The sequence below is a fragment of the Asterias rubens genome, chromosome 22 (assembly GCF_902459465.1).
Source record: "Asterias rubens chromosome 22, eAstRub1.3, whole genome shotgun sequence".
In the NCBI taxonomy this organism is placed as follows: domain Eukaryota; kingdom Metazoa; phylum Echinodermata; class Asteroidea; order Forcipulatida; family Asteriidae; genus Asterias; species Asterias rubens.
In genome coordinates, this window is record NC_047083.1 from 9,657,664 (window position 1) to 9,684,557 (window position 26,894).

At 38.7% G+C, this 26,894-nt stretch overlaps 1 protein-coding gene across 1 annotated transcript; it reads right to left on the bottom strand.

Annotated features, from left to right (window-relative positions):
• Positions 1–26,894, bottom strand: LOC117305451 (gamma-aminobutyric acid type B receptor subunit 2-like). Its single transcript, XM_033790319.1, has 18 exons — positions 26,649–26,894; positions 18,351–18,495; positions 15,919–16,082; positions 15,046–15,147; positions 14,351–14,416; positions 13,649–13,840; positions 12,502–12,732; positions 11,990–12,053; positions 11,076–11,165; positions 10,009–10,165; positions 9,477–9,609; positions 8,959–9,066; positions 8,038–8,163; positions 6,923–7,068; positions 6,189–6,381; positions 4,887–4,955; positions 838–1,240; positions 1–197 (listed from the first exon to the last, which is right to left on the bottom strand). The coding sequence occupies exons 1-18, from the start codon at positions 26,892–26,894 to the stop codon at positions 1–3; spliced, it is 2,832 nt and encodes a 943-aa protein (XP_033646210.1).

A 26,894-nucleotide genomic window follows, 5' to 3' on the forward strand; every position in this document is an offset into this window, starting at 1 on the left:
TTAATTATCCGCATGGGTGAGTCGTTGAGTGGCAATTATCTTGAAAGGTTGTGGTGAAAGGGTCAATCCGAGCTGTCCATCGAAGCTTACTGGGGGAGAGTTCTCCGGAAAGGTAAAAGTGAAATTCTGGAGGAGATGTGAGAGGAACAGAAACAGCTCCATCTTGGCTAGGTTTTCTCCTGCACACAAACGTCGACCTGTTGGAAACAAAATATTGTTTTTGGTAAAATATTGCAATTAACTTGAATTCAATATGTTAAATTCGTATCGGGGATAAAGAATATTTATTTCGGTTAGCACTATATACTCAGTACTTTCTCGAGTTCTGTGGAAAACAAAACAAGCATATTACTCGGGATGGATTCGAACCGATGACCTTTACAATTCAAGAGCAGTATTACACCATCTAGCCGTTTTCAGTTTTTACTGGATAGTTTCAGGGATGGGTATCAGCATTATGATATACAAGTACGTCAATTGTTTTCGGAAATGTGCGAATGTTCAGAGTTATGGGAGTTATTGTTTCATGACCCAGAATCAAGTCAAACTGACCCAGAAGTTGTTGTTTCATGACCCAGAATCAAGTCAAACTGAGACCCGGCAGTTGTTGTTTCATGACCCATAATTAAGCCAAACTGACTCAAAAGTTATGTAATGACCCAGAATTATGTCAAACCGACCCGAAAGTCGTTATTTCTTGACACAGAAACTGACCCAAAATTTGTTGAGTCCTTACGCAGAAAAAGGGAAAACTGACCTTGGAGTTGTTCAGTTTTGAACCAGAATCAAATCAAACTGACCCTTTGTTGGGTCATGACCCTTGAACTTAATACATACCTCTGCTGAATGGAGTTAGCTGTTTGTTCCGTGGGTTAAAGTCACCTTGCTCATCCAGGAACCGCCCCGGGATAAACAGCTCCGGATCGCCGGATTTATCCCATACCATCGTGTCACGATTCATGTTCCAGAAATCCCCAATAATGATGGTGTTCCGGGGGATGTTGAATCCGAAGAGGTTTGTGTCTATTGAGGTGTAATGGGGACCTACAAAGGGAACCACGGAACCTAGCCGCTGTGCTTCGCATAAAACAGCACAGGTGAATTTAAGCTTAGCCTGGTCGGATAAAACAGGTCCGGGGTCACTGCCAATGTTCCGGTCAAGTTCACCCTGCACTCTTTGCTGAATTTCCGGTTGAGCTGTTAGGTACAGAACCGACCAACGTAGCGTCGATACCACACTCTCGATACCGCCCAGGAAAATATCGAGTATCGAAAGAACCGTACTGTTGTAGTCAATGGACGTATTCCGATTGTTCGATTTTTTGAGTTTCATTGCTCTTAATAAGGTATCGGTGTAGTCGTTTGGGTTGTCTAGATCCAAGGTCGAATGGTGTTCCTCAACTTGTTGACCTATGAACTCTACTATGTTCACAAGTAGCGGCCTGGCTTCTTGAACACCCGGCAGGAAATTCAGTCGCTGCATCACTGGTATCATAACTTGAATCGATCCCAAACCTCGAGTGTCTGAGAGTCGGTTAATTGAATCGATAAACTGTCGATACCTGGTATCGGATTCGAAGAAAGTATGGCCGAAAGTGACAGAGCAGATGATGTTGGTTGCGGCTTTTCTTAGTAGGTTCTGAGGATTGAAAACTTCACCTTCAAGGGTTGATATTTCCTTTGTGAGTTTCTTGACTTCATTGATAATGAGTTCTTCGAAGGTTACCTTGCTTGTTCCGCTTCCGTTGAGGAACTTCAGTGTGTGACTGCGCAATTCCTTCCACTTCTCACCAGACGATAGGAATATACCTGTTGGAGGATAAAGTGTCACACTCATTGTTAGAATTGCGCAACTTGTTTTTAGATTTGCGCAGGCAAAATTGTTCCCACTTGTCATTTATTCAATCAGTGTTGTTCTTTAAAATTAGAATATTATTGTTATTTTTGTTTTATTAATATTTGGCACTTTCACAAATAAATTCACAAATTAATTATTTTACGCACATCTTGAACACCTCCGCGTAATTTCTGAAATCGCGTTAGTTTGTTAGGAGAGCATTCATTGCAAATCGCCGTACTTACAATACTGTTTTATCAAAAGCTGGTCCATTTGGTCTCTTTCTCGAAACTTCTGTGGCTGACCAGGAAATTGGTTTTAACAAGCCCGATCTCGCTTGCGTCAGTGTAACACAATTTACGGGGAATATAGGGGACCTACTGGCGCAGAAACGAGTTTGGGCCATACTGAGCCCAGATGCTTAGTGTGTCTCAAATCAATTGGAGTTTAACTTACCCGACGCCTGGGGATCAGACATGATCCCTTTGAAGACAGGCGAAGGAGGTCTGTCCACCGCCTCTGCGTTCACAAACGCTGATCTCATAGTCGTATACTGCGTCAATACAACCACCAACTGGCCCGCGACATTCATACTGTAGATATCATGTTTACGGGCGAGACCGGAAAGCCACCGGCGCGTCGCATCAGCATCCATGAGGGCTAGAGTGGGTAGGAGCCCCAAGAGAGGAAAGCCCCTCGGACCCGGTGGAAGGTTTTTACGGTGCCGTTGGATTAGTGCAACACAGAGGAAAATAACACACGCAATGATTACCGTTGTCAGATTGGAAAGCATGCTGAACTCCGCCATTTTATTAACTCCACAAAGAAAACCAAACTATAGTGCTTGGGTGTTAGGGCAATGTGTGACTGGAAGTGTTGAATTTGAGTTAGATTGTATACCCTAACCTTCCAGTGTACTACATTAAAACTATTGCAAATAATAATTTCGATTATCAGATTGATAACCAAAGTGCAAGGTTCTTTTATACGAATAAACATTGAAGGACAAACTAATACTAGGACGGTTTATATTTAGACTAATTGCGGGTCAAGGTTCGAGGACGAAATCACAGTCTTTGTTGAGTGCATCACCATTGTAATGCATGTTTTACGATTTGTTCGTTAAATACTTGTAAAACATGATACTGAATTATTGCCATGTGTCTTATTAATAATTACAAATTTGTACTGTTTCGTTTGAACACAAAGCCCTTGGGGTAGCAGTGGTAAAACTGGTAAGACTACCTAACTTATCAACTAATTATCAACCAATAACTATTTTTTGTAAATAACATAACAAAATTTACCACTTCAGGCTTAACAAAAACAATCTTAACAGACTTAAAAACAGTAATACATCGAATTTACAATAATAAACGCACAAAAGTAAACGATATTAGTAAAGACTTAAATCTACGGTTGAAAAACAAAGTAATTAAAACATAAAACCAAGATGGCCGCCATATTTACATTTTGTAAAAAAAAAAAAAAAAAAAAACACTTTTGTTTTCTGATTCAGTATGCTCTACAGATTCAACAAAATAAGATAAGATGGTAGTTTGTCTTGTTAGTAAATTTCCTTTTATCTAAAGAATGTTGTTATATAAAACATGACCATGTATTGCGCTACGTTTGCAGGACAACTCATCCTCGGCACGCTTGACACATCAATTTTTGGGGGCTGGGGAGGAAATTAATAGATAGACTTTTCGAAATGTCAATGTGCTTGATATTGACTTCTGTATGCTACATATGAGAATAAGGTTCGGGCTACCTTGAAGTATTGGACTACGAATGTGTCAATCTGTAAAGACACCAGACAGCTTCTGTTAGTGTCAAGGACTAGTATTTTTACTTGGTGTATCCCAACATTAGCATAAAATAACAAACCTGTGAAAATTTAGACTCAATTATTCATTGAATTTGCAATAGAATAATGAAAGAATAAAACACCATTGTTGCACAAATTTGTATGCTTTCAGATGCTTAATAAAAGGCTTCATGCATGAATTTTTTTTTTTTACTGAACAATTATTACCTCTGTCTGAAAAACTGTGTTACCTAAAGAGGGAGCCGTTTCTCACAAAGAATGTTTTATACTACCAACAGCTCTCCATTGCTTGTTTACCAAGTTAGTTGTTGTTCTAACAAATATTTTGAGTAATTGAGTTATTTCCAATAATAGTATACCTAAGTTCAATCATTCATATTTGTTTGCATCGTTCGAATTTAACCATCGAGTTTATTGATTTGCAAACATCTTCAAAAAATAATGCAACGAGCGGGAAACAGTAAAGACTGAAGATCTAAGATGCCCTTGTGGACGCTGGGAGGTTCAGGGGATAGTTTAATGCCCCTGCCCATAATAAAATGGTCCCGTTAAAGTGCGCGAGTTCGATTCCTTCACTCGTTGAAGCGGTGTACTTGAGACCAAAGTGACCCCCAGATGTTCGAATACGCACGAGCCTTGCATGGCTGATCAAGGATTTAATGTCAAAGAGCTGCTTAAGCAGAAAATATTGCTTGACACTTTGCTGCTGAGCAGGAATGAGCAGTATACCGGTCACAAATCGTGCATGTGACCAACATGTCTAAAAACCAAGACCGGTCTCGAGAAACTATTCGTGAAATCTGCCTCTTCGTAGTAACTGTTAGTAATTTTAAGATCAATCTTATAGCCCTTTGTGAACTCGTAATATGCCTCTAGCTACCGGGCAATCTCGGTGGTCTAGTTGGTAAGACACTGCTCTAGAATTGCAAGGGTCGTGGGTTCGAATCACACCCGAGTAAAATGCCTGTGATTTTTTTCACAGGACTCGGGGAAAGTATACAGTGCTACACACATCGGTGTATATGGGTAAAACCAAAAAAAATAATATTCTTTATCCCGATGCAAATTTAACATCTATTAAAGGCCGGTGTTGCAAATCCCGTCCATATTGTTTTAACGGTGAGTGCTACCTCCGGAGTGCCCCGGCTGGCTAGTGTCGTCAGTGGGTCTGCTGCCCAGAGCCTCATGGTTAAAAGTGGTCTCTGGACGGCGGCTGACGGTCCCAACCATGGTGCCTACGAGACTATCACCATCCCCAACTGCATTCTTCTTGTAAACTGCTATAACCTTGAAAAGGTGACAAAAATAATAAACAAAACGTTGTTCATTTTGTAAATGGCTTAGTCCGATTACAGGTTGTCATGGCCGAGTGGAAAAGAGCACCGAACTCAAGCTCTGGTGTTTCTGATCAGCAGAGTGTGGGTTCGATTCCCGGTCTTGGCACTAACCCGTGTGTCCATGTTTGCTTCTCTCTACCCAGGGGTAAGTGGGTATACATGTGAGGTCAGAGATGGTTCGTAGACTTGACTTAGCCGAGTAGCGCATAATATTTGTTGCACAGACTGTATGCTCCCAAAGGAGCTGAGATGGTTTAAGGAATGATTTAAGGCCCAGTGACCATGGGTAATATTGCTGGAAGCACTTTGAGACGCCTTCCGGTAGGAAAAGTGCTATGATAAAAACTGAAAATCAGTAGTATTTATGTCGCCGACTCCTGGTTTGGGAATTGTTGTTTACGAAGCAAAAAGACTATACCGCAGTACAACCTTGAGTTTGAGTATTCGTTACTTGATACCAATAGCTAATGGAAATCAATGTATCAAGAGAGCCATTAGTCCGGGTACTTATAATGGCCATGTGTGGAGTGGACAACTGTGCACTTTGTGGTAAAAGCATGAAACTTCCTTAGGTTGTTTCTAATGCCCTAAGTATCATGTTTAGACATATGGACCCGTCTCGGATCTTGCCCATTTAAGGGGTGGGGCTACGTTTTAAGAAAGAGGGGGTGACAAAATTAAATATGTTTATTTTGACTCATATTTTTTGGTCATTAGTTTTTAGGACACAGGTTGAGGTAGGATAGTTAAAGAGCAAGCGAAATTCAAAGTTGGATTTTGCGATGCACTCATTTTCCAATAGATCGAGTCTTCATGTGAGGGAGACAAATACAAGCCTCGGACATTGTTTTACTCGTTTCTCAAAGACTACAGCACCTCAGCAAGTAGTATTTTACGGGAAGCTATCTATACTACCAGCCGTCGATTTCACCAAACTCGTCCTAACTTAGGAATCATCTTAGGACTTAGGACGGGTTAAGTTCCGTATCCAAATACGTAGGACGCATTGAACCCATCCTAAGTTAGGACGGGTTACTCGTCCTAACTCGAGATAGGATTGATCCTAGCGTTTCGTGAAATCGGCTGAAGCATCTTTAAACCGTGTAAATTGTGAATCTGTGACTATTTTGTTTTGTGTCCTACAAAAAGTACCCAAAACCCTTGAATCTGGAATACATCTTACCTTCGGTATGAAAAGCATACACAGTGACATGGTCGTGCATAGCAACAAGAAACCGGAAACTAGGGCATAGGTCACACCGATTGAAGAGACATTGAGTAGGGAGAGTGGAACTGCAACCACACAGCATATAACAGTGTTGTAAATAGAGAGACCTACGTAGTAGCTATCATTCAGACCTGGAACGTTGACATTTCTGTGTGAAATCACCATAGAGAATGATACATATAGTGCGCCACCAAGAGTGTTTTAAGGGGATAGGTCGTAATGAGACTGCTGGTCACTCTCTTTATTATAAATGTAATTTAATCGCAATGGACACTAACGGTAATTACTCAACATAATTATTAGCATAAAACCTCACTTGGTAACAAGTAATGGGAAGAGGTTGATAGTATAAAACGTTGTGGAACGGCTCCCTCTGAAGTTACGTAGTTTTCGAGAAAGAAGTAATTTTCCACGAATTTGATTACGAGACCTCAGATTTAGAATTTGAGGTCTCGAATTCAAGCATCTGAAAGCACACAACTACGTGCGACAAGGGCGTTTTTTTTTTTTTTTTCATTATTAAGTTCGACGACCGATTGAGCTCAAATTTTCACAGGTTTGTTATTTTATGCATATGTTGAGATACACATGATGAAGATTGATCTTTGACACTCTTACCAATAGTGTCAGTGTCGTTAAATGGTATGCAAACAAACATTCGTAGCAGGTATGCTAAGAAGGTATTTTACCTTGTAGACCAAGCCAGAAACGCTCCAAAGACAACCACAAACGCCTTGTAAATGATTAACGCCATAGTCCATATAGTGTCGTTTGTTGATGTGCATTTAACGTGAAGCTGTTCGTACTTTCTATACATTTCGATGTCGTCAACCGTCTGTAATCAAAGTACACACATAATTGCTCCAATGAATGTAATTTGATTATCGCAATTGCATACCACATAATTGAGTAGACTTTAGTGTAGTGTCATCATGCAATCCTAATGAAGCTTATTGTTGCCACACAAATAAAACAAATTATAGTGTTATCGTGTACGTACACGATATGATCAAGCTTTCTCAAGTGTAGGCACTATGCCTCCGTACAATTCAGAGTCTAATAACTTACTACATTGAAATGGGCATGTTTAAAGGCAGTGGACACTATTGGTAATTGTCACAGACTAGTCTTCACAGTTGGTCTATCTCAACATGTGCATAAAATAACAAACCTGTGAAAATTTGAGCCCAACTGGTCGTCGAAGTTGCGAGATAATAATGAAAGAAGAAAAAACACCCTTGTCGCACCATGGTCACACGAAGATGTGTGCTTTCAGATGCTTGATTTCGACACCTCAAATTCTAAATCCGAGGTCCCGAAATTAAATTCGTGGAAAAATACTTTCCCGAAAACTACTCCACTTCAGTGGTACCCGTTTCTCACAATGTTTTATACTATCAACCTCTCCGAATTACTCGTTACTAAGTGAGGTTTTATGCTAATAATTATTTTGAGTAATAACCAATATAAAGTGTCCACTGCCTTAAAAGGCATACTTTTGGTGACTATTTCTAAGAAGAGGTTTGACATAATGTTTAGCGTAAGTTTCATTTTGAAGACTATATTTTAAAAAGTTTCGGGTCAGAATAATTTGACCAGGATCAGAGTCCCGCCGGACCATTCTGGGTCAGTTAAATCCGGAATCTGTGTCAAATAATACAGAAATTTGTCAAAATTACAATGAATCTGAGTTAAGATTCAATTTTGTTCACCATTTTGGGGGTAAGCATTTCCTTTATCTGGACCCGGAATGTGAGACAATTCTGACCCGGAATTTGTTCAGGAAAATTTGTTATTTTCTTGCCTGTGGAATAAGAACTCTCTCTTCTTCGATCTGCATCGGATCAAATATCTGCCACGGTATGAGGATGACGAAATCGATCAGTAACAACACACCGATGATAATGAACAGGTGGTAGTCTTTGATAACCTAACCAAATATATTTTAAAAAAAAATTGTTTATTAAATGTTCTTTTTGTTTTAATGATTCTATAATCGGTAGCAGACTAGTATGGAAAGGTATCAGAACACAGTTTGAAGATACCCCAGCCAGTACTTAAATACAAACATATATGTTGGTCTATGTCTTGGTATATGTAGATTGTCATAATACTATATCATTGCGAAGGCAAAAGTGTTGGTACGCATGCACACGCGTGGGGACTTGTTCACATAGGATGCGTTCGTTTAGCTTCCCTGGGTCGACCCCGGTCTGCCCCCGGTGCGTTCGAATAGCTTTGCCGTCATTCCAGGGGCTCACCCGGGTCAGCCCCAGTGCCCTGCTTGTGGAGTGGGTCACCTGGGGGTGACCCGAGGTGCATGACGTTACCACGAGAGGGCGAGTGTGATCGTTCGATTTATAGCTCTTGTCAGGGGCTCACCGCGGGGTCGACCCAGGGAAGCTAATCAAACGCACCCATTAACAATTACGAAGAACCCTTCAAAATTGTTTCCAACATGGTCACTGCAAGGGAATTGCTCAGAAAAGGGAACATATATAGCAAGACCCTTACCCAATCCGGGATGTTGAAAGTGTGTGGGAAATATTCAATCTGGCTTTCTATTCAACGGGGACAATAATAATATCTCCAGTTGAGTGAAAGTCCCCAGACGGGCAGTGTGTTCAACAAAATATGAGCAGTTGTCAAACAAGTTATGTTACAAAACAGCAGAGGGACAAAAAAGGGACCCCAGTTGTAGGTGTTTACAGGTGTGTGTTGTTACCTTTCGCTTGGTCTTGTTATGGATGACGATACTGTACACTCTCCACATCTTGGTGAACATTCCTCCGAAAGCAATGGTAAAACACAAGGCAAGAAACCAGGACCGCGTCTGAAAAGGTAGACAGTTTGTAAATGCAGGTTAAAAATGTATTATAGTGTCTAAGAATGATCACCCTTTTCACCCAGATCGGGTAGAAACCACAACCATCGGGTAAATAGAAATGGTTTCAGGAATTCCTTTCTACTATTAGCCACCAGACAGTGAAATGATTCATTTTCATCGGTTTGTAAAGTGGGGCGTGTAGGGTCTATTTTTTAAGTATCGAGTACTACATTTTAACTGCTTGAATATTGACGCGTTTAGTTACCAACTCTTGATTGTAATTTAATGTGTTTTTTCATGTAATTGTGTGGCTGTTGTTTTAATTAGTTTGATGCTTTATAACTGGGAAAACACTCTTCATGTGTTGATGAATAAACACATTATAATTATAATCAACACGATCACAACTGCCCTACCGTGCAGACAGTCAGCAATGTATCACTATCCACCATAGAGATATCAACCCCCATTAGAATAACACACAAGTAGGCTAGAGTTATCCCGACTGCTATCAGATTGTTGACTTTAGGGCTTGACATCTTAATTTGTCTGTAAACAACAACAAAAACAACAACAATTACAAACACTACTCTGGTTTGTATAAATCTCTGTAAATCCAACCCATTATTAGACGAAACCGAGGTCTTGCCACGTTAATTTTATGACGTATTTCTGAGCATGCGCTTTGTATTGAGAGTCGCAACATGGAGAGACCAGTTTTCATTGGTCACGTTGTTGTTTGACCATTTTTTAAGTCCAAATGGTCGATTTTAGCGGTCGAGTGGTGGCTTTTTACCCAAATAATCTGTATCGAAACCGTAAATAGTATAATAATGGTAACCAGCATGCATAATGCTCGATGTTTCACTCACAAGTGGGCGCCCTTAACTTCAGAACATATCAAAAAGACTAATCCAGGTTGCTTTACTCACAAGGGGGCGCTGTTACCTGTTTTGCCTTTTCCAGACGTTGAATACAAAGAAACAAACTGCAAAGACGATACCCAGGGATGACAGTACACACATCGTGATCATGATAGGCATCGGTGTTGCCCGAAGCAGTGTTATAGTCCTCGTGGTGTCAGAATCAAAGGGCGGGATACCACCTATAATGTCAAAGGTCAAAATGCAAAAAAATAGTTGCAAAGGTTTTATTGATTATTAATTTAGCATGTACCGTTTAGGGTTCGGTTGTGGGACTATTTTGGGTTTGTTGTGCATGGATATTGATTATTAATTAAGGACGGGGTGGTACATGCTGCGACCTATGTTCAGCAGTGGCTGTAAGCCTGGCTTGGGAGTATGAAGTCTTTGTCTCTACTTGATGTCAATTTGTTAAAGACAGTGGACACTGTAGTATTGGTATTTACTCAAAATAATTATTATCATAAAACCTTACTTGTTTAGGAGTAATTGGGAGAGGTTGAATGTGAGAAACGGCTCCCTCTGAAGTAATGTAGTTTTCGAGAAAGAAGTAATTTTCCACGAATTTGATTTCGAGACCTCAGGTTTAGAATTTGAGGTCTCGAAATCAATCATCTTGAAGCACACAACTTAATGTGACAAAAGTGTTTTTTTTTCTTCCATTATTATCTCGCAACTTCGATGACCAATTTTCACAGGTTTGTTATTTTATGCATAATGTAGAGATACACCAAGTGAGAAGACTGGTTTTTGACAATTACCGCCTGTTAAAACCGCCGAAAAATCGCCTGTTAACATTGTAAAGTGTTGTGCACTGGGACCCCGGGAGTTTTTGTTTTTTCTTTTCCAAACGACATTGCAATGATTTGGTAAAAGAGCAGGCCAATTTCATGATGACGTAATCTGACGGAAAGAGCCAATCACAGCAGCAGGGGAAAACAATATTGAAACGTCGTTTGGGAACAAAAATTCGCCCCGGTGGGCCTTTTGTTTGAATAGATGTGCAATTCCAAAAACCACTGACGCGCAACTCACTTTTAATAAGAATTGTGAAACAATTTTATAGAACCATGTATTAATGCATCTTCTTACCGTTGTTGTACCATATTTCACTGGTATCCACAAGCCAATACATCGTATCTGTATCCTTGTCATAGGCTCCGACGGCTGTTTCATTACCATCTTTAAAAAACAAAAACAAAAACAGATTGATACAGATGTTTTAATAAGAACTTTGACGCTAGGTGGCAGCAAACGGGTTTACTTGTTGCCTTTTTCTTATGAACTGTGGGTGCGTTCGTTTAGCTTCCCCGGGTCGACCCGGTGTGTGGCGTTTTTTTGTCCAGGACGAACGTGTGCAGATAATTACCCACGGTTGTCCTGGGAAAAAAAAACGCCACACACCGGGGTCGACCCAGGGAAGCTAAACGAACGCACCCTGTATTATAGCCTGAACATATGACGTCAAACTTTTGAGGCTCGTAAATAACGCAAAAGACCAGCCTCCAAAACCGGCGTACAGTTTAACTTTCGACCTCGGTCATTTCACATAGAGATACGCAGTCAAATTCTATTGCGGAATTGACAGCAGTGACTGTTTGGGCATCTATGTCACTGCACGTTTATCCAATATCATTGTATCCAATGGAATCACTGGATCTGTCTGCAGGGACATCTCTATATCCTTGCGGATAAAGACAGGGGCCCAGTCTATACGTACTAGAGCCAATGCCACTTTTGGGTGGATTTATGCACTTTGCTAGTTGGCAGCAGACTTACCAAGTAAACACTGTTCTTAACCGTATGTATAGTTGCCATAATCACGTTTGAGGATTTGGCAATTTATAAGTTGCTTCCCGATTGTTGTATTTAAATTAGACTATAATGAGACTGGTGCCGCATTTTGTTTTTCTCTCCCAAAACATAAAGTACTTTTTGAATAGTTTTATTTAAGCGAACCTTTGTGGGATAATGTTATTAAAAAACAACTTGAAACGTCGTTATACCTCTGTGTTGTTCTATGAGCAGAATACCAAGAATATCCCCGTCTTTCGAGAAAGACACGTGACCCTGTATGGAAGACAATTAGGTATGATTGGTCATCGGTTAAGGAAGGAACAACAACAGTCATTGTTGTTTACTCTTCTTCTTCTTGTTTTAACTCGTGCATCATTGGGAACGAATGTTTTATAGTAAAACGTTTTGTTCTCGTCGTTAAAGGTGCACTTTGTTTGAAAAATATTGCACCACGTAACATGTTCTTCTCTTTAAATTGACCCATGTTTATAATGATACATGACGTACAAATCGAGCACATTTTTACGCACAAAGAAGACAAATCGACCAATAATTTGCCTCCTTTAACCTCAGTAAGGGCGCTTTTCGAGTTGGAAAACTGTCTATACCCATTTTCACTCATTTTTATCAAATGGAATCATTTGAGTAATTTAGATACTACTTCATTTCATAGAAATGGAAATCGGTGGGATACGACAACTTCTCAGAAAGTATAACTTACCGAGACTCCCTCGAAGTTCTGCCGTTGGACGGCCCGACCCACGGCATCAGCATACTCGGTGTCCCCGTAATAGAACGAATCCAACGGGCGGGCAAGCACCGCCTCTGCCTCGTGTAAACCCCGTGCTAGAGCCCACATACCATCGTAGCTGACTGCCACAGTACCGCGGTCAGTAACTGACAAGGACCGGCCAACGACTGGTTCCATCTGACGCCGATATTCGGCTGGTGTCTGATAATATTTAGGAACCAAAAACCATCACAATGGATTAATCAAACGGTAGATGTTCTCTTAAAAGGCAGTGGACACTATTGGTAATTGTCAAAGACTAGCCGTCACAGTTGATGTATCTCAACATATGCATAAAATAACAAACCTGTGAAAATTTGAGCTCAATCGGTCATCGAAGTTGCGAGATAATAATGAAAGAAAAATAACACTTGTCACACTATGTTGTGTGCGTTTGGACGGTTGATTTCGAGACCTCATGTTCTAAATCTAGGTCTCGAAATCAAATCTGTGGAAAATTACTTCTGTCTCGAAAACTATGGCACTTCAGAGGGAGCCGTTTCTCACAATGTTTTATACTATAAACCTCTCCCAATTACTAATCACCAAAAAAAGGTTTTGTACTAATAATTATTTTGAGTAATTACCAATAGTGTCCACTGCCTTTAAGGAACCAAACGAGTAATTGCTGCAGAAGCTAGGTGGATCAATAAATATGTCTAACACTCGGAAATACTTCGAATACGTCAGAATAGATTGTACCATAAACAAAATACATCGCATACAATATTTACGAATTGGCTGTTCATAAAGTGATGGCCCCTCGAAAACGAAAACTCCCTAATGGCTTCAAATGACGCAACAAACCAAAATGGCGGCTTCTTCGGAAAATTATTTACTCTTATCAAAGATAACACCGCACAAGGCGCAAAATGTTGAACTTGAGCTCTATCTAAAAATTGTTGAAACGTAACAAAAACTCATAGGTGCCATTTCGGCAAGTAAATTATTTTGATATCATTTCTAAATAAAGATGGCCACTGTCTGTACTGAACGACTGTGGCACTAATATAACTGCTGATTTTAACATTTAACCACAGGTTCCATAGCTTTCTTTAACAGTTTGTTTTCTTCTTACAACTCCTGCTATTGTTGGTAGCTCTTCGCGCCCAAACATACTCCACGTGACCGTTAGATACCCCTCGCTGGCCCTCTTGAGTTCATCTGGGGTGCATGTCACCTCATTGTCCGCAACTTGCCACCACTTCTCCGCAAAATAACCGGGAATCAACCAGACGTATTTCTTGCCGTACATCCCGAGTTTGTAAGCCTGAACACAAAAGTAGTTGTATTTAAAAGAATTGTAAAGTATAAAGTTTGATTTGTGTTTGGTATTTATATGTGACAACACCGGGACATACGGTCATGTTTTTAAAGCCATTGGACACTTTCGGTAAACAGTATTGTCCAAAGGCCCACACTTCATGTATCACAACATTATATAAAATAACAAACCTGTGAAAATTTAGACTCAATCGGTCATCGGAGTCGGGAAAAAATAACGGGAAAACCCACCTTTGTTTCCGCACGTTTCGCCGTGTCATGACATGTGTTTACTATAATCCGTAATTCTCGTTGTCGAGAATTGATAATTGTTTTAATGTTTCTCAAAAACTAAAGCATTTCATGGAATAATATTTCAAGAGAAGTCTTTTACCATTACCATCTGTAAACCATGTAAGTTATTTGTAAATCTGTGAACTTTTGTTTTTCTGTTCCGAAAGTGTATACTGACTTTACCTTTAATTGACCTTGTAATTTTGAAATGGTTTTAACTTACACTACAAAAGACCTTGCGAACGACGCTCTCGTAGAAATTGGCCGCTATTATACGAACGTCCCTGGCCTGAAATATTAAGATTATAAAAGATTTCAAAGGGGAAATATCATAAGAAGGAAATGTAATTTACAAAATGATGGCATTGGCAAGAAGCCATTTGCGAGTTAGACTTCAATGCTGTCTGGTACAATGACGTGCTTGATCACAAGTTACCACTTAAATTTGAATTCCTGAGACTATCCAGACAGTTGCTATTGTCAATTGATTCAGGGCAAGCTTTTGCTTAGTTACGTAAGAGACGGTGAACACCCATACACTATTCTGAATGGATGTGTATGGCTCAATGGTACCAGGGTCTGCTCATCTGGAGGTTGCTATACAAAAATTTGCCCCGAACCATTCGACAAAGCAACTGTGTCTATAGTCTGAGGAATTCAAATGTAAGCGGTACATTGTGACTAAGCAAGTCATTGTACCAGACATTATTCAAATCTATGTCACAAATGGCTTATTGCCTCATGCTAGAGTTCACAGATGGTGACGATGACGTCATAGCAAAGCTTGCGCCGAACCATTTGACATAGCAACTAACTCTATAGTCTGAGAATTCAAATGTAAGCAGTCGATGTGACTAAGCATGTCATTGTGCCAGGCATTATTCAAATCTAACTCGCAAATGGCTTATTGTAATTCACCTTTAAGCGTTGCATTGCTTCATAAGGATCAGTTAGGAAGCTTTCCGCAGCGATCAATGTTAAGCTGTTGTTCTCCGCAAGTTGTTGTAGAACAACTGTTACCTAAAAGTTAAAGGAAACAACATAATTGGTAAGAAAAACATCACAGATTTACATAACACTTACTCGGTCTAATGATGATCGTTGAAAACATCCCTTGAAATATTTATGTATGTAATGTCATATTTGTTGGGAAATAAATAAAAAAAACAATATCCCGTTTGGAGTTAACCGCTCAGTGACCGTTTTATTTACTTTGTTTGTTTTAATCGATGTCATGCAAAATGTGTAATCGGTTTTCACTATTTTATCGTGACATAGGTGGAATAATGGACACGACAAGGGTATTCTTTGTTCAACTTGGAACAAACTTAAAGACACTGGACACTATTTGTAATTGTCTTCTCACTTGGTGTATCTCAACGTATGCATAAAATTCTAAACTCGATGTCCAGAAATCAAATTCGTGGAAAACTACGTCACTTCAGAGGGAACCGTTTCTCACAATGTTTTATATTATCAACCTCTCCCCATTACCCGTTACCAAGTGAGGTTTTATGCTGATAATTATTTTGAGTCAATAGTGTCCACTGCCTTTAAGCACAACATTTTGATTAGACAAAAAGAAATCCTTGCTTAGTAGAATCAAATTACCGGCCAACTAAACTCTATTGTTATGCTAAGTAGACATGATCTAAATACCAGTCACAAGCAATGTATGTGGCAGGGAATTTAGGCCAAGACTAAACTCTATTGTACAATAAGCAGACTCGTTTCGTGCTTAAGCAATTTATTTTGCTTAAGCGAATACATGAAATTTGCCCCACGGCTTACCCCTGCATGAGGCTCCGACGTTTCATGTAGGGTTGCAAAATTAGTCCAGTTAAACTGCCGGAATATTTCCACGTGTGCATAAGAAAACCCAGCAGCTGACACGAGCATCCGGTACACGTATGGGTATCTCAACTTCTTACTTAGGACTGGAGTTGAGGAGGGTGCCATCTACGATAGAATTGCAAACATGAAGATTCAATTAATTGACTATACAAAATATGAGATAAAACAGATACAACGTGATATAAAAGGTTTGTGGTAACACCATAGTTCTGAAAAGAGCCGACGTTTCAATCGGTATGCTCTGATTGTCGTGATGCTCTTAAGCCAAATAGCTCTTTTCAAAACCACTCCAAAATGACGACACCCCAAAATAATCGTTGACTTTTGGCGCAGCTTAACTGCTTTTATGTTTAGCAAGATCCTGTATATACGATGTCCCCACCACCACGGACTAAACAAACAGCGAGCGCACGGGCCTACTTTAAATATCAATACATCTCTTCCTTTTTGTCATTTAATCTAACAGGAAGAGGCAGAGTTAATGAGCTCAGAATACAACGCGCTGCAACGGCCAACAACGCGTTGCAGAAATAAATTACCAAACTCATGAGGCCGTGTCCGAATTGGCGACTTCGGCTACAGCTACGGCTAGGGCGCGCGCGTCTGCCATTCTTCAACACTGACAGACGCGCTGATCTAGCCGTAGCTGTAGCCAAAGTCGCCAATTCGGACACGGCCTTATTTTTTACAACGCCTGCCAAAGCCTCTGCCGTTGCAACGCGTTGCAACGCGTTGGCCTATTCTGATACGGCGCCTTAGGTATCGTCTTTGTTTGTGCCTTTGAAAAGTAGGATTTTTTCTTTGTGTAGGTCGAAAAAACGCAATTTTTATTACGAGTGCTTTGTTATACCTCAACGAGTGTCCATTATCCAATGATTTATACCCAGTTGTACCTTGTAGCTGTTTACCTTATTGTAACTTCAACTAATGCTCATTATTCAACAATTTGCTCGTGATTTATACATATCCATCAATATTATACCTTGACAAACCTCAACAAGAGCTCGATATTCAATAGTTTCATAACAACTTATACCCAATTATACCTTGGCAAACCTCAACAAGAGCTCGATATTCAATAGTTTCATAACAACTTATACCCAATTATACCTTGACAAACCTCAACAAGAGCTCGATATTAAATAGTTTCATAACAACTTATACCCAATTATACCTTGACAAACCTCAACAAGAGCTTGATATTCAATAGTTTCATAACAACTTATACCCAATTATACCTTGGCAAACCTCAACAAGAGCTCGATATTCAATAGTTTCATAACAACTTATACCCAATTATACCTTGGCAAACCTCAACAAGAGCTCAATATTCAATAGTTTCATAACAACTTTATACCCAATTATACCTTGACAAACCTCAACAAGAGCTCGATATTCAATAGTTTCATAACAACTTATACCCAATTATACCTTGGCAAACCTCAACAAGAGCTCGATATTCAATAGTTTCATAACAACTTATACCCAATTATACCTTGACAAACCTCAACAAGAGCTCGATATTAAATAGTTTCATAACAACTTATACCCAATTATACCTTGGCAAACCTCAACAAGAGCTCGATATCCAATAGTTTCATAACAACTTATACCCAATTATACCTTGACAAACCTCAACAAGAGCTCGATATTCAATAGTTTCATAACAACTTATACCCAATTATACCTTGGCAAACCTCAACAAGAGCTCGATATTCAATAGTTTCATAACAACTTATACCCAATTATACCTTGGCAAACCTCAAAAAGAGCTCGATATTCAATAGTTTCATAACAACTTATACCCAATTATACCTTGGCAAACCTCAACAAGAGCTTGATATTCAATAGTTTCATAACAACTTATACCCAATTATACCTTGGCAAACCTCAAAAAGAGCCCAATGTTTAATAGTTTTTAGTGATGTATTTATTACCCAGTTATACCTTTGACATAACCACAAGATGTCCGATGTCAAATAGTTTCCTAGTGATTTATACCCAGTTGTACCTTGACAAATCAAACGAGTGTCCATTATCAAATAATTTACTAAATGTCTAGTGATTTTTACCCAGTTGTACCTTGACAAACCTCAACAAGAGCCCGATACTCAAAAATGTATACCCATTTATACCTTTACTAACCTCAACTAGTGCCCATCGACCAGCAACCTCTGCTACACTCTCCGAAACAGATGGAAGATGAGGTCCATAAATGAGATGTATACCCACTTGTACCTCGACAAACCTCAACAACACATCGATACTCAATTATTTCCTAGTGAGTTATACCCATTTATACCTTGACAAACCTTCACAACACCCAGATACTCAATTATTTCCTAGTGAGTTATACCCATTTGTACCTTTACTTACCTCAACTAGTGCCCATCGACCAGCAACTTCTGCTACACTCTCCGAAACAGATGAAAGATGAGGTCCATAAATGAGAACCTTTGTCGGAGGCTGGTATATCAAGTCATACAACTTGTTCAAAGCAGTCACTTTATCTCCCTAAGATAGAAAACAAAACCTTAAATTGCTTTAACAATATTTTGCAGTCCAATAGTTTAATACGTATCCCATTTTTCACAAAAACGGTTTACAGCAAAATTGTTTACATGTGAGTGTTTAGAGTGACTTTCCCCAGGTACTATAAAATATCCCAGCCTTCCTGATTTGTTATAAATTTCCAAATGTCTCGAGTTCGATTGTCCTAATTCAACTCTAATAAAATGTAAAGGACAGTTTTTAAAGGCAGTGGACACTATTGGTAGTTACTCAAAATAATTATTAGCATAAAAGCTCACTTGGTATTAAACGAGTAATGGGGAGAGGTTGATAGTATAAAACGTTGTGAGAAACGGCTCCCTCTGAAGTGACGTAGTTTTCGAGAGACAAGTAATTGTCCACGAATTTTATTTCGAGACCTCAGATTAAGAATTTATGGTCTCGAAATCAAGCATCTGAAAGCTCACAACTTCGTGTGACAAGGGTGTTTTTTCTTTCATTAACATCTCGCAACTTCGACGATCAATGGAGCTCAAGTTTTCACAGGTTTGTTATTTTATGCATACATGTTGAGATACACTAAGTGAGAAGACTGGTATTTGACAATTACCAATAGTGTCCTCTGTCTTTAATAGACGGTAACTTGCATAGGGGATAACGAATATTCATTTTGGTTTTACACACACTTTCCCGAGTTCTGTGGAAACAAGTCACAGGCATATTACTCGGGTGGGATTCAAACCCACGACCTTTGCAATTCTAGAGCAGTGTCTACACAATGATCGCAGAAATGTTTTTCCGGTTTTTTTTAGGGGGCTGTTGGGGTGTTTGGGTGTTTGTTCCTTGGTTGTTGTTGCTGCTGTGTTTTAAATGAACACATTGCCTTGATCGGACGAGTTGGTCTATAAAAAGCGTTTGTAACCGTTTGTTTTAAAATGCATAGGTTAGAAAGATGTTGTCAAAGTAGAATACAATGATCCACACAAATGCATTGAAACGCTCGTCGACTAACACGGTTGGCCATTTATGAGAGTTTTGACTCTCATAAATGGCCGACCGTGTTAGTTCGCAAAGTAAAAAAAAAAACACGCAACTTCGAGGCATGTTTGTGTGGATCATTGTATTCTACTTTTAAAACATCTTTCCAATCATATGCAATTTATTTAACAAACGGTTACAAACGCTTTGTATAGACCAACTCGTCCGATTAAGGCAATGTGTTCATCTAAAGGAGGTTCTGCATAATTATGTACACTTCTTTTCTACTCATTTTCGTTGTATACAGTTACAGAGGGGGTTGGGTGGGGGCGACAGCAAGTTGGCTGCACAACTCAATCGGCCGTATTCATAAAAAATAGCAATTGCTTTTTCTAGGCTTTTGCATACATCTTTAAACATACATCTGTATAAAGATGTATGCAAAAGCCTAGGCAAAGCAATTGCTATTTTTTTAATGACTACGGTCCAATGCCTCGTGCAGTGCTTGATATAGTTTTAGAATTACTGACCGCGTTCAATGCATATCCCTGAATGTTATGTTTCCTTCACGGATCCACTTTGATTTTACCTTCATGAATGTTGTTCAAAGCAAAAGGGTTTAGGTCTCTACCTTCGAATTTTTCATCGGTGGGCGAAATTTAGAACTTAATGCACTTAATGCACATAAAAGTTGGATTTAAAATTGCATCATGCTGCAATCTCAAGCATGTTCAATCCGCTTTCATGTGGTAATTATTTGTCGTAAAATGTTAGGAACGACCTTAAAAGCACTTACAATACTTCGTATAAAAGCTCATAAAATGAGCATAAACAAGATTTTAAATGGGGGGGGGGGCGTGTCCCGCAATTCTATTGGTTTTCTGCAGTTGGTATTTGCCTTCGTAGTGTGGTTGGTTTACTGCAGTATTTGTAAACTATAAATGTATATTGTTTTTCACATTATACCACAATTTATATTGCGAAAAAAGAGGAGTATATGCAACAACAAAAAAGTGATTCATTCTTTGGTAATTTCTTTGTATGCACACTGTTTTAAATTCCCATTACACTGCCCTTGACTGCCTTCGATACAAACCGTACACAAAAACAGGAACAGGAATGAACAATATTATTATCAAACAAGGAATCTTAAGTTGAAACCACTCACCACTCAAGTAGGCATGCGAGCAAAATCATGCGCTTCTGTGGACAATTCAATCTAACTAGAAGACGCAGTTTCTAATTTTGTTCAATCATTTTTTTAGAATGCCAGTAATTGTTTTCTTAGTTTGACACATGTGTAGGCCTACCAAGGTTGTTTACAATTATGTGGAACTTGTTGATGGGCAAACGAAGAAGGATACCCGAAATAGACCTTTATCATGGTGCAGCCGTCTTGATTTTTTCCCATTGACGTCAATGTAACCAAACCGAGGCTGGAAGAACAAAAAAGTCTGGTTCCTAGATGCAAAATGACTATTAGCGTGCATAATTGATATTCGATACAAGGAACATGACCAAGACGTCAATGACTAATAGTTATCAACGAGAAAAATGTGCTGTAATATTTGAAAGGATTCTCTACACACGTCCGAATTGTTTCACCATTATTTCTCATTCAATTATACATACAATGACAAGTTCCCTATTCTCAAGTCGATTAGGCTTTCTTAATGGACTATTCAATGTCGAATAACGACTAAGGATCTGGCGTATACATCACCCTATACATGCTTTACGTTCTGGATTGTGGTATTCATTTGTTTTCTTTTTTTGTGGCGTTTTTATAACTCATGTTATTTCAAAAACACGATCAAACCCTTACAAAGTAACTATACTTGGTACTTTCCCCGAGCTCTGTTAAACAAATAACATACTACTCGGTGGGATTCGAACCCACGACCTTTTAATTACTATAGCGTTTCTTATAAACATTATTTCGTCCCACGAAATACTACTTCGTTTACAGGCAATATTGTTATGTATAAGAAAACACTTTGGGAGACATCGCCTTTTGGGGAGTGTTTTATTATTTTACGTTATGCTCTACTGGGCATCCATTTGCTTTGTAAGTTTTATTCTGTTACTTTATAATTTTGTACAATGGTTTAATATATTGTTTCATTAAAAAATGTTTATAGTATAGTTTCATTCCCTTTGAAATATTCGATTACACAGAAGAATATTTAGAGCGAACTAACCTTAGTTTAAAATAAACATAAGAAAGGAAATAAACTTCACACACCTCTATCAAAAAGAAAACAAAATACCAATGTACCATAACAATTAACGTTCGAAGAGAAAACAATCAAACACATATCTCAGTATCGTTGTAAGTCAGCACTAACTCGTATCCAGGTAGAACATCAGTCCTGTTATTGATGTCTGATATCGCTCGCTCAACCCCTTTCAGGCTACCATAACCAAAGAACCGACTCCAACCATCCTTCTCCGAGAGCGGAAACAGCCCGCCGACGTAAAGGGGCTTTCGACCGTCAGCCGCTTCCCCGAGTCCGCCTCGAAATACCACGAACAATATCGCGTAAATCACAACCCACGAACGCATCTTCATAACTGAAGAAACACTACAGTATCACCATGATCCAAGCCTATTATGGACTGTAAATTGGGCAACCCTGTTTCAGCCTCAGGAGTTGGTGGCAACGGCCCCTGGAAAAATAGTTGGTTTTAGCTCACACCTTGAAGGGGCCTTCAGGCCTTGTGTATCTGGCGACTTGCATGAAACATTCACGGATCCACTTTGATTTTACCATCATGAATGTTGTTCAAAGCAAAAGGATATAGGTCTCTACCTTCGAATTTTTCATCGGTGGGCGAAATTTAGAACTTAATGCACTTAATGCACATAAAAGTTGGATTTAAAATTGCATCATGCTGCAATCTCAAGCATGTTCAATCCACTTTCATGTGGTAATTATTTGTCGTAAAATGTTAGGAAAGACCTTAAAAGCACTTACAATACTTCGTATAAAAGCTCATAAAATGAGTATAAACAAGATTTTAAATGGGGGGGGGGGCGTGTCCCGCAATTCTATTGGTTTTATGCAGTTGGTATTTGCCTTCGTAGTGTGGTTGGTTTACTGCAGTATTTGTAAACTATAAATGTATGTTGTTTTTCACATTATACCACAATTTATATTGCGAAAAAAGAAGAGTATTTGCAACAACAAAAAAGTGATTCATTCTTTGGTAATTTCTTTGTATGCACACTGTTTTAAATTTCCATTACACTGCCCTTGACTGCCTTCGATACAAACCGTACACAAAAACAGGAACAGGAATTAACAATATTATTATCAAACAAGGAATCTTAAGTTGAAACCACTCACCACTCAAGTAGGCATGCGAGCAAAATCATGCGCTTCTGTGGACAATTCAATCTAACTAGAAGACGCAGTTTCTAATTTTGTTCAATCATTTTGTTAGATTGCCAATAATTGTTTTCTTAGTTTGACACATGTGTAGGCCTACCAAGGTTGTTTACAATTATGTGGAACTTGCTGATGGGCAAACGAAGAAGGATACCCGAAATAGACCTTTATCATGGTGCAGCCATCTTGATTTTTTCCCATTGACGTCAATGTAACCAAACCGAGGCTGGAAGAACAAAAAAGTCTGGTTCCTAGATGCAAAATGACTATTAGCGTGCATAATTGATATTCAATACAAGGAACATGACCAAGACGTCAATGACTAATAGTTATCAACGAGAAAAATGTGCTGTAATATTTGAAAGGATACTCTACACACGTCCGAATTGTTTCACCATTATTCCTCATTCAATTACTACATACAATGACAAGTTCCCTATTCTCAAGTCGATTAGGCTTTCTTAATGGACTATTCAATGTCGAATAACGACTAAGGATCTGGCGTATACATCACCCTATACATGCTTTACGTTCTGGATTGTGGTATTCAATTGTTTTCTCTTTTTGTGGAGTTTTTATAACTCATGTTATTTCAAAAACACGATCAAACCCTTACAAAGTAACAGTGAAATACTGTTATAACAATTATTATATAACACCCAAGCAGATCCTTGCCATTTGATTGGAGGATTGTCCGTCACGTGATAGCAAATAAAAGTACCATTGCACGCTGAGTCACTCACCGTGCTTTTTCGTTCCATCCGAAAAGTACCATTGCACGCTGGCAGCGTGCAATGGTACTTTTCGGATGGAACGAAAAAGCTGAGTAAAAACATCACTGCGTGCGCGTGTCTTTGGTAACGCAGCAGGTGTTACTGCAAGAAGGCATAGTAAAATTACTAGCATTCGGCTTCTACAGTTGAAATTGTTTGTTTTGAAAGTTGTATCTTTCAATCAAAATGACAAAGATCTACTTGGATGTTATATAAAACAAATAATGAATGTTTTTCATTCGTGCAATGGTGCGAAAATGTTCATTCGTTGAAAGCTGGAATGTTCCATTCAACTCGGCTCCGCCTCGTTGAATAGAACATTCCATCTTTCAACTCATGAACATATTCGCACCATTGCACTCATAAACATTCATTATGTGTATACTATTTCCCAATAGATGGAAATTTGCATCGAGGAAAAAGAAAATTAATTTTGGTTTTACCCATACATACCGATGTGTGTAGCACTTTATACTTGGTACTTTCCCCGAGCTCTGTTAAACAAATAACATACTACTCGGTGGGATTCGAACCCACGACCTTTTAATTACTATAGCGTTTCTTATAAACATGATTTCGTCCCACGAAATACTACTTCGTTTACAGGCAATATTGTTATGTATAAGAAAACACTTTGGGAGACATCGCCTTTTGGGGAGTGTTTTATTATTTTACGTTATGCTCTACTGGGCATCCATTTGCTTTGTAAGTTTTATTCTGTTACTTTATAATTTTGTACAATGGTTTAATATATTGTTTCATTAAACAATGTTTATAGTATTGTTTCATTCCCTTTGAAATATTCGATTACTGTCACAAGTGATCTAGTACTGTAAATAACCCATGTGTAGTTTTTATATTTCCCTCATTTATTTTATTGGTCAAGAGTTTAGAGATCCAATGAATATTCAGTTAGTTCTGTGATGCAGTCAGTGAACTACAGTTGCGTGAACAAGTCCTTATTTGGGAAGACATGAGTGGGCTGATGTAGGGTGTATGTGTGTGCATTGAGAGGTGACTATTGTTCTGTAGGGTGGGTGCCATGGTTGGGTGAGTTTTAGAATTCCTTGCAGCCTTAGATTAGGGTGTGGTTGGTCATTCCAAGATCTGCTATCAGGGAGGTCAGACATACTTCAGGACCTTCATGCAGAATCTTTTTTGATGAATTGTATCATTGCGACAAGTTGAAGATTTTGCTGTTTCCACAGAAATCTATTACAAGCAGACACCGTTTAAGTTTTAAAGGGAACTCCTAACCGTAAGTTGTGAAATACTTTGTGAACAAATATTGCTTTGAAATTCATTCTAAGTTTAGCACGAAAATGTACAGTTTGATAGTTTATGATTATAGTGCAAACCAAGTGTAGAAATTATTTGATTATAAGCATTTCCAGACAGAACTGTTCAATTATCATTATGGTAAATCTGTGTGGTTGGTAATGATTTTGTAGATGGCACTGGTTCCGGGGTAAACATTTGCGACAGACATTAATCTGGATACTTCATTTTCCTACCACCCTACCCTGGATGAACCATGATTGAGCTAACCATTTGAACTGTGGAATTTCGTCAAGAATGAAGACTGGGTATAGCTTCAAGCTTTTTATCCTCTGAACGGATTCCGTCGAAAGACCAGCTAATTTTGGAACACTGGTTCTGTATATTTTGCTTATATAAATATATTGATCATAGGAAGATGGGAGCAATTTATTAAGTAATTTTTGTCTTCCATGAGAGTAAAGACACTTTTTGTAGATAGTCAGTAAAAGCCAGGTTGGATTGCAATTTTGTATTTGCTGACATTATACATTTAACATTTGGGAGAATAATTTTCTTCTTCCATAGCCATAAATTTTGGTGAAGACATTTTGCTATTTGAGAAAAGGGAGTTGTTTATTCTCCAGTTGTGAAAAAGAAGTTGGGAAGAAATTTTGCTATTTGAGAAAAGGGAGTTGTTTATTCTCCAGCTGTGAAAAAGAAGTTGGGAAGAAATTTTGCTATTTGAGAAAAGGGAGTTGTTTATTCTCCAGTTGTGAAAAAGAAGTTGGGAAGAAATTTTGCTATTTGAGAAAAGGGAGTTGTTTATTCTCCAGTTGTGAACAAGAAGTTGGGAAGAAATTTTGCTATTTGAGAAAAGGGAGTTGTTTATTCTCCAGTTGTGAAAAAGAAGTTGGGAAGAAATTTTGCTATTTGAGAAAAGGGAGTTGTTTATTCTCCAGTTGTGAAAAAGAAGTTGGGAAGAAATATTGTTATTTGAGAAAAGGGAGTTGTTTATTCTCCAGTTGTGAAAAAATTTTGCTATTTGAGAAAAGGGAGTTGTTTATTCTCCAGTTGTGAAAAAGAAGTTGGGAAGAAATATTGTTATTTGAGATTAAGGGAGTTGTTATACACTCCAGTTGTGAGCAGAAGTTGGGATAAGAAGTTGTTCTAAGACGTAATTTAGATTTGAAGTGAAGTGGAGGGTTTCTACTAGCCCAAGTTATTATATTGACATTTGAAGAAGTTTGTGGAGTTTGAGAACAGAGTATAGTTTTTCTTTATTGATTTTCATTGAATGAAGATAGTAAGTTGAAGTGAAGTTCACAACGTTTTGAGATTTGAAGTTTCAATTAGTAAGGATAGATACATCATTTTGGTTTAATTTTGGAGGAGATTTTATTTGAATCAAGGAATTGTAATTAGAGCCAAAGAATATTGGACATACATTTTGATTGATAGAGTTCGATGAGGAATTTCATAATTAAATATTGATGTATATAGTAAATTAGAAGTGTTTCTTTCACTGTTCATTTATTTCATGAGTGCATGGCTTGTTCGTCTTTCTCACATTTGTTGTATGGAGCCATCTCCCGTGGTTATGTGACAGTTACACAGAAGAATATTTAGAGCGAACTCACCTTAGTTTAAAATAACATAAGAAAGGAAATAAACTTCACACACCTATCTAAAAGAAAACAAAATACCAATGTACCATAACAATTAACGTTCGAAGAGAAAACAATCAAACACATACCTCAGTATCGTTGTAAATCAGCACTAACTCGTACCCAGGTAGAACATCAGTCCTGTTATTGATGTCTGATATCGCTCGCTCAACCCCTTTTAGGCTTCCATAACCAAAGAACCGACTCCAACCATCCTTTTCCGAGAGCGGGAACAACCCGCCGACGTAAAGGGGCTTTCGACCGTCAGCCGCTTCCCCGAGTCCGCCTCGAAATACCACGAACAATATCGCGTAAATCACAACCCACGAACCCAT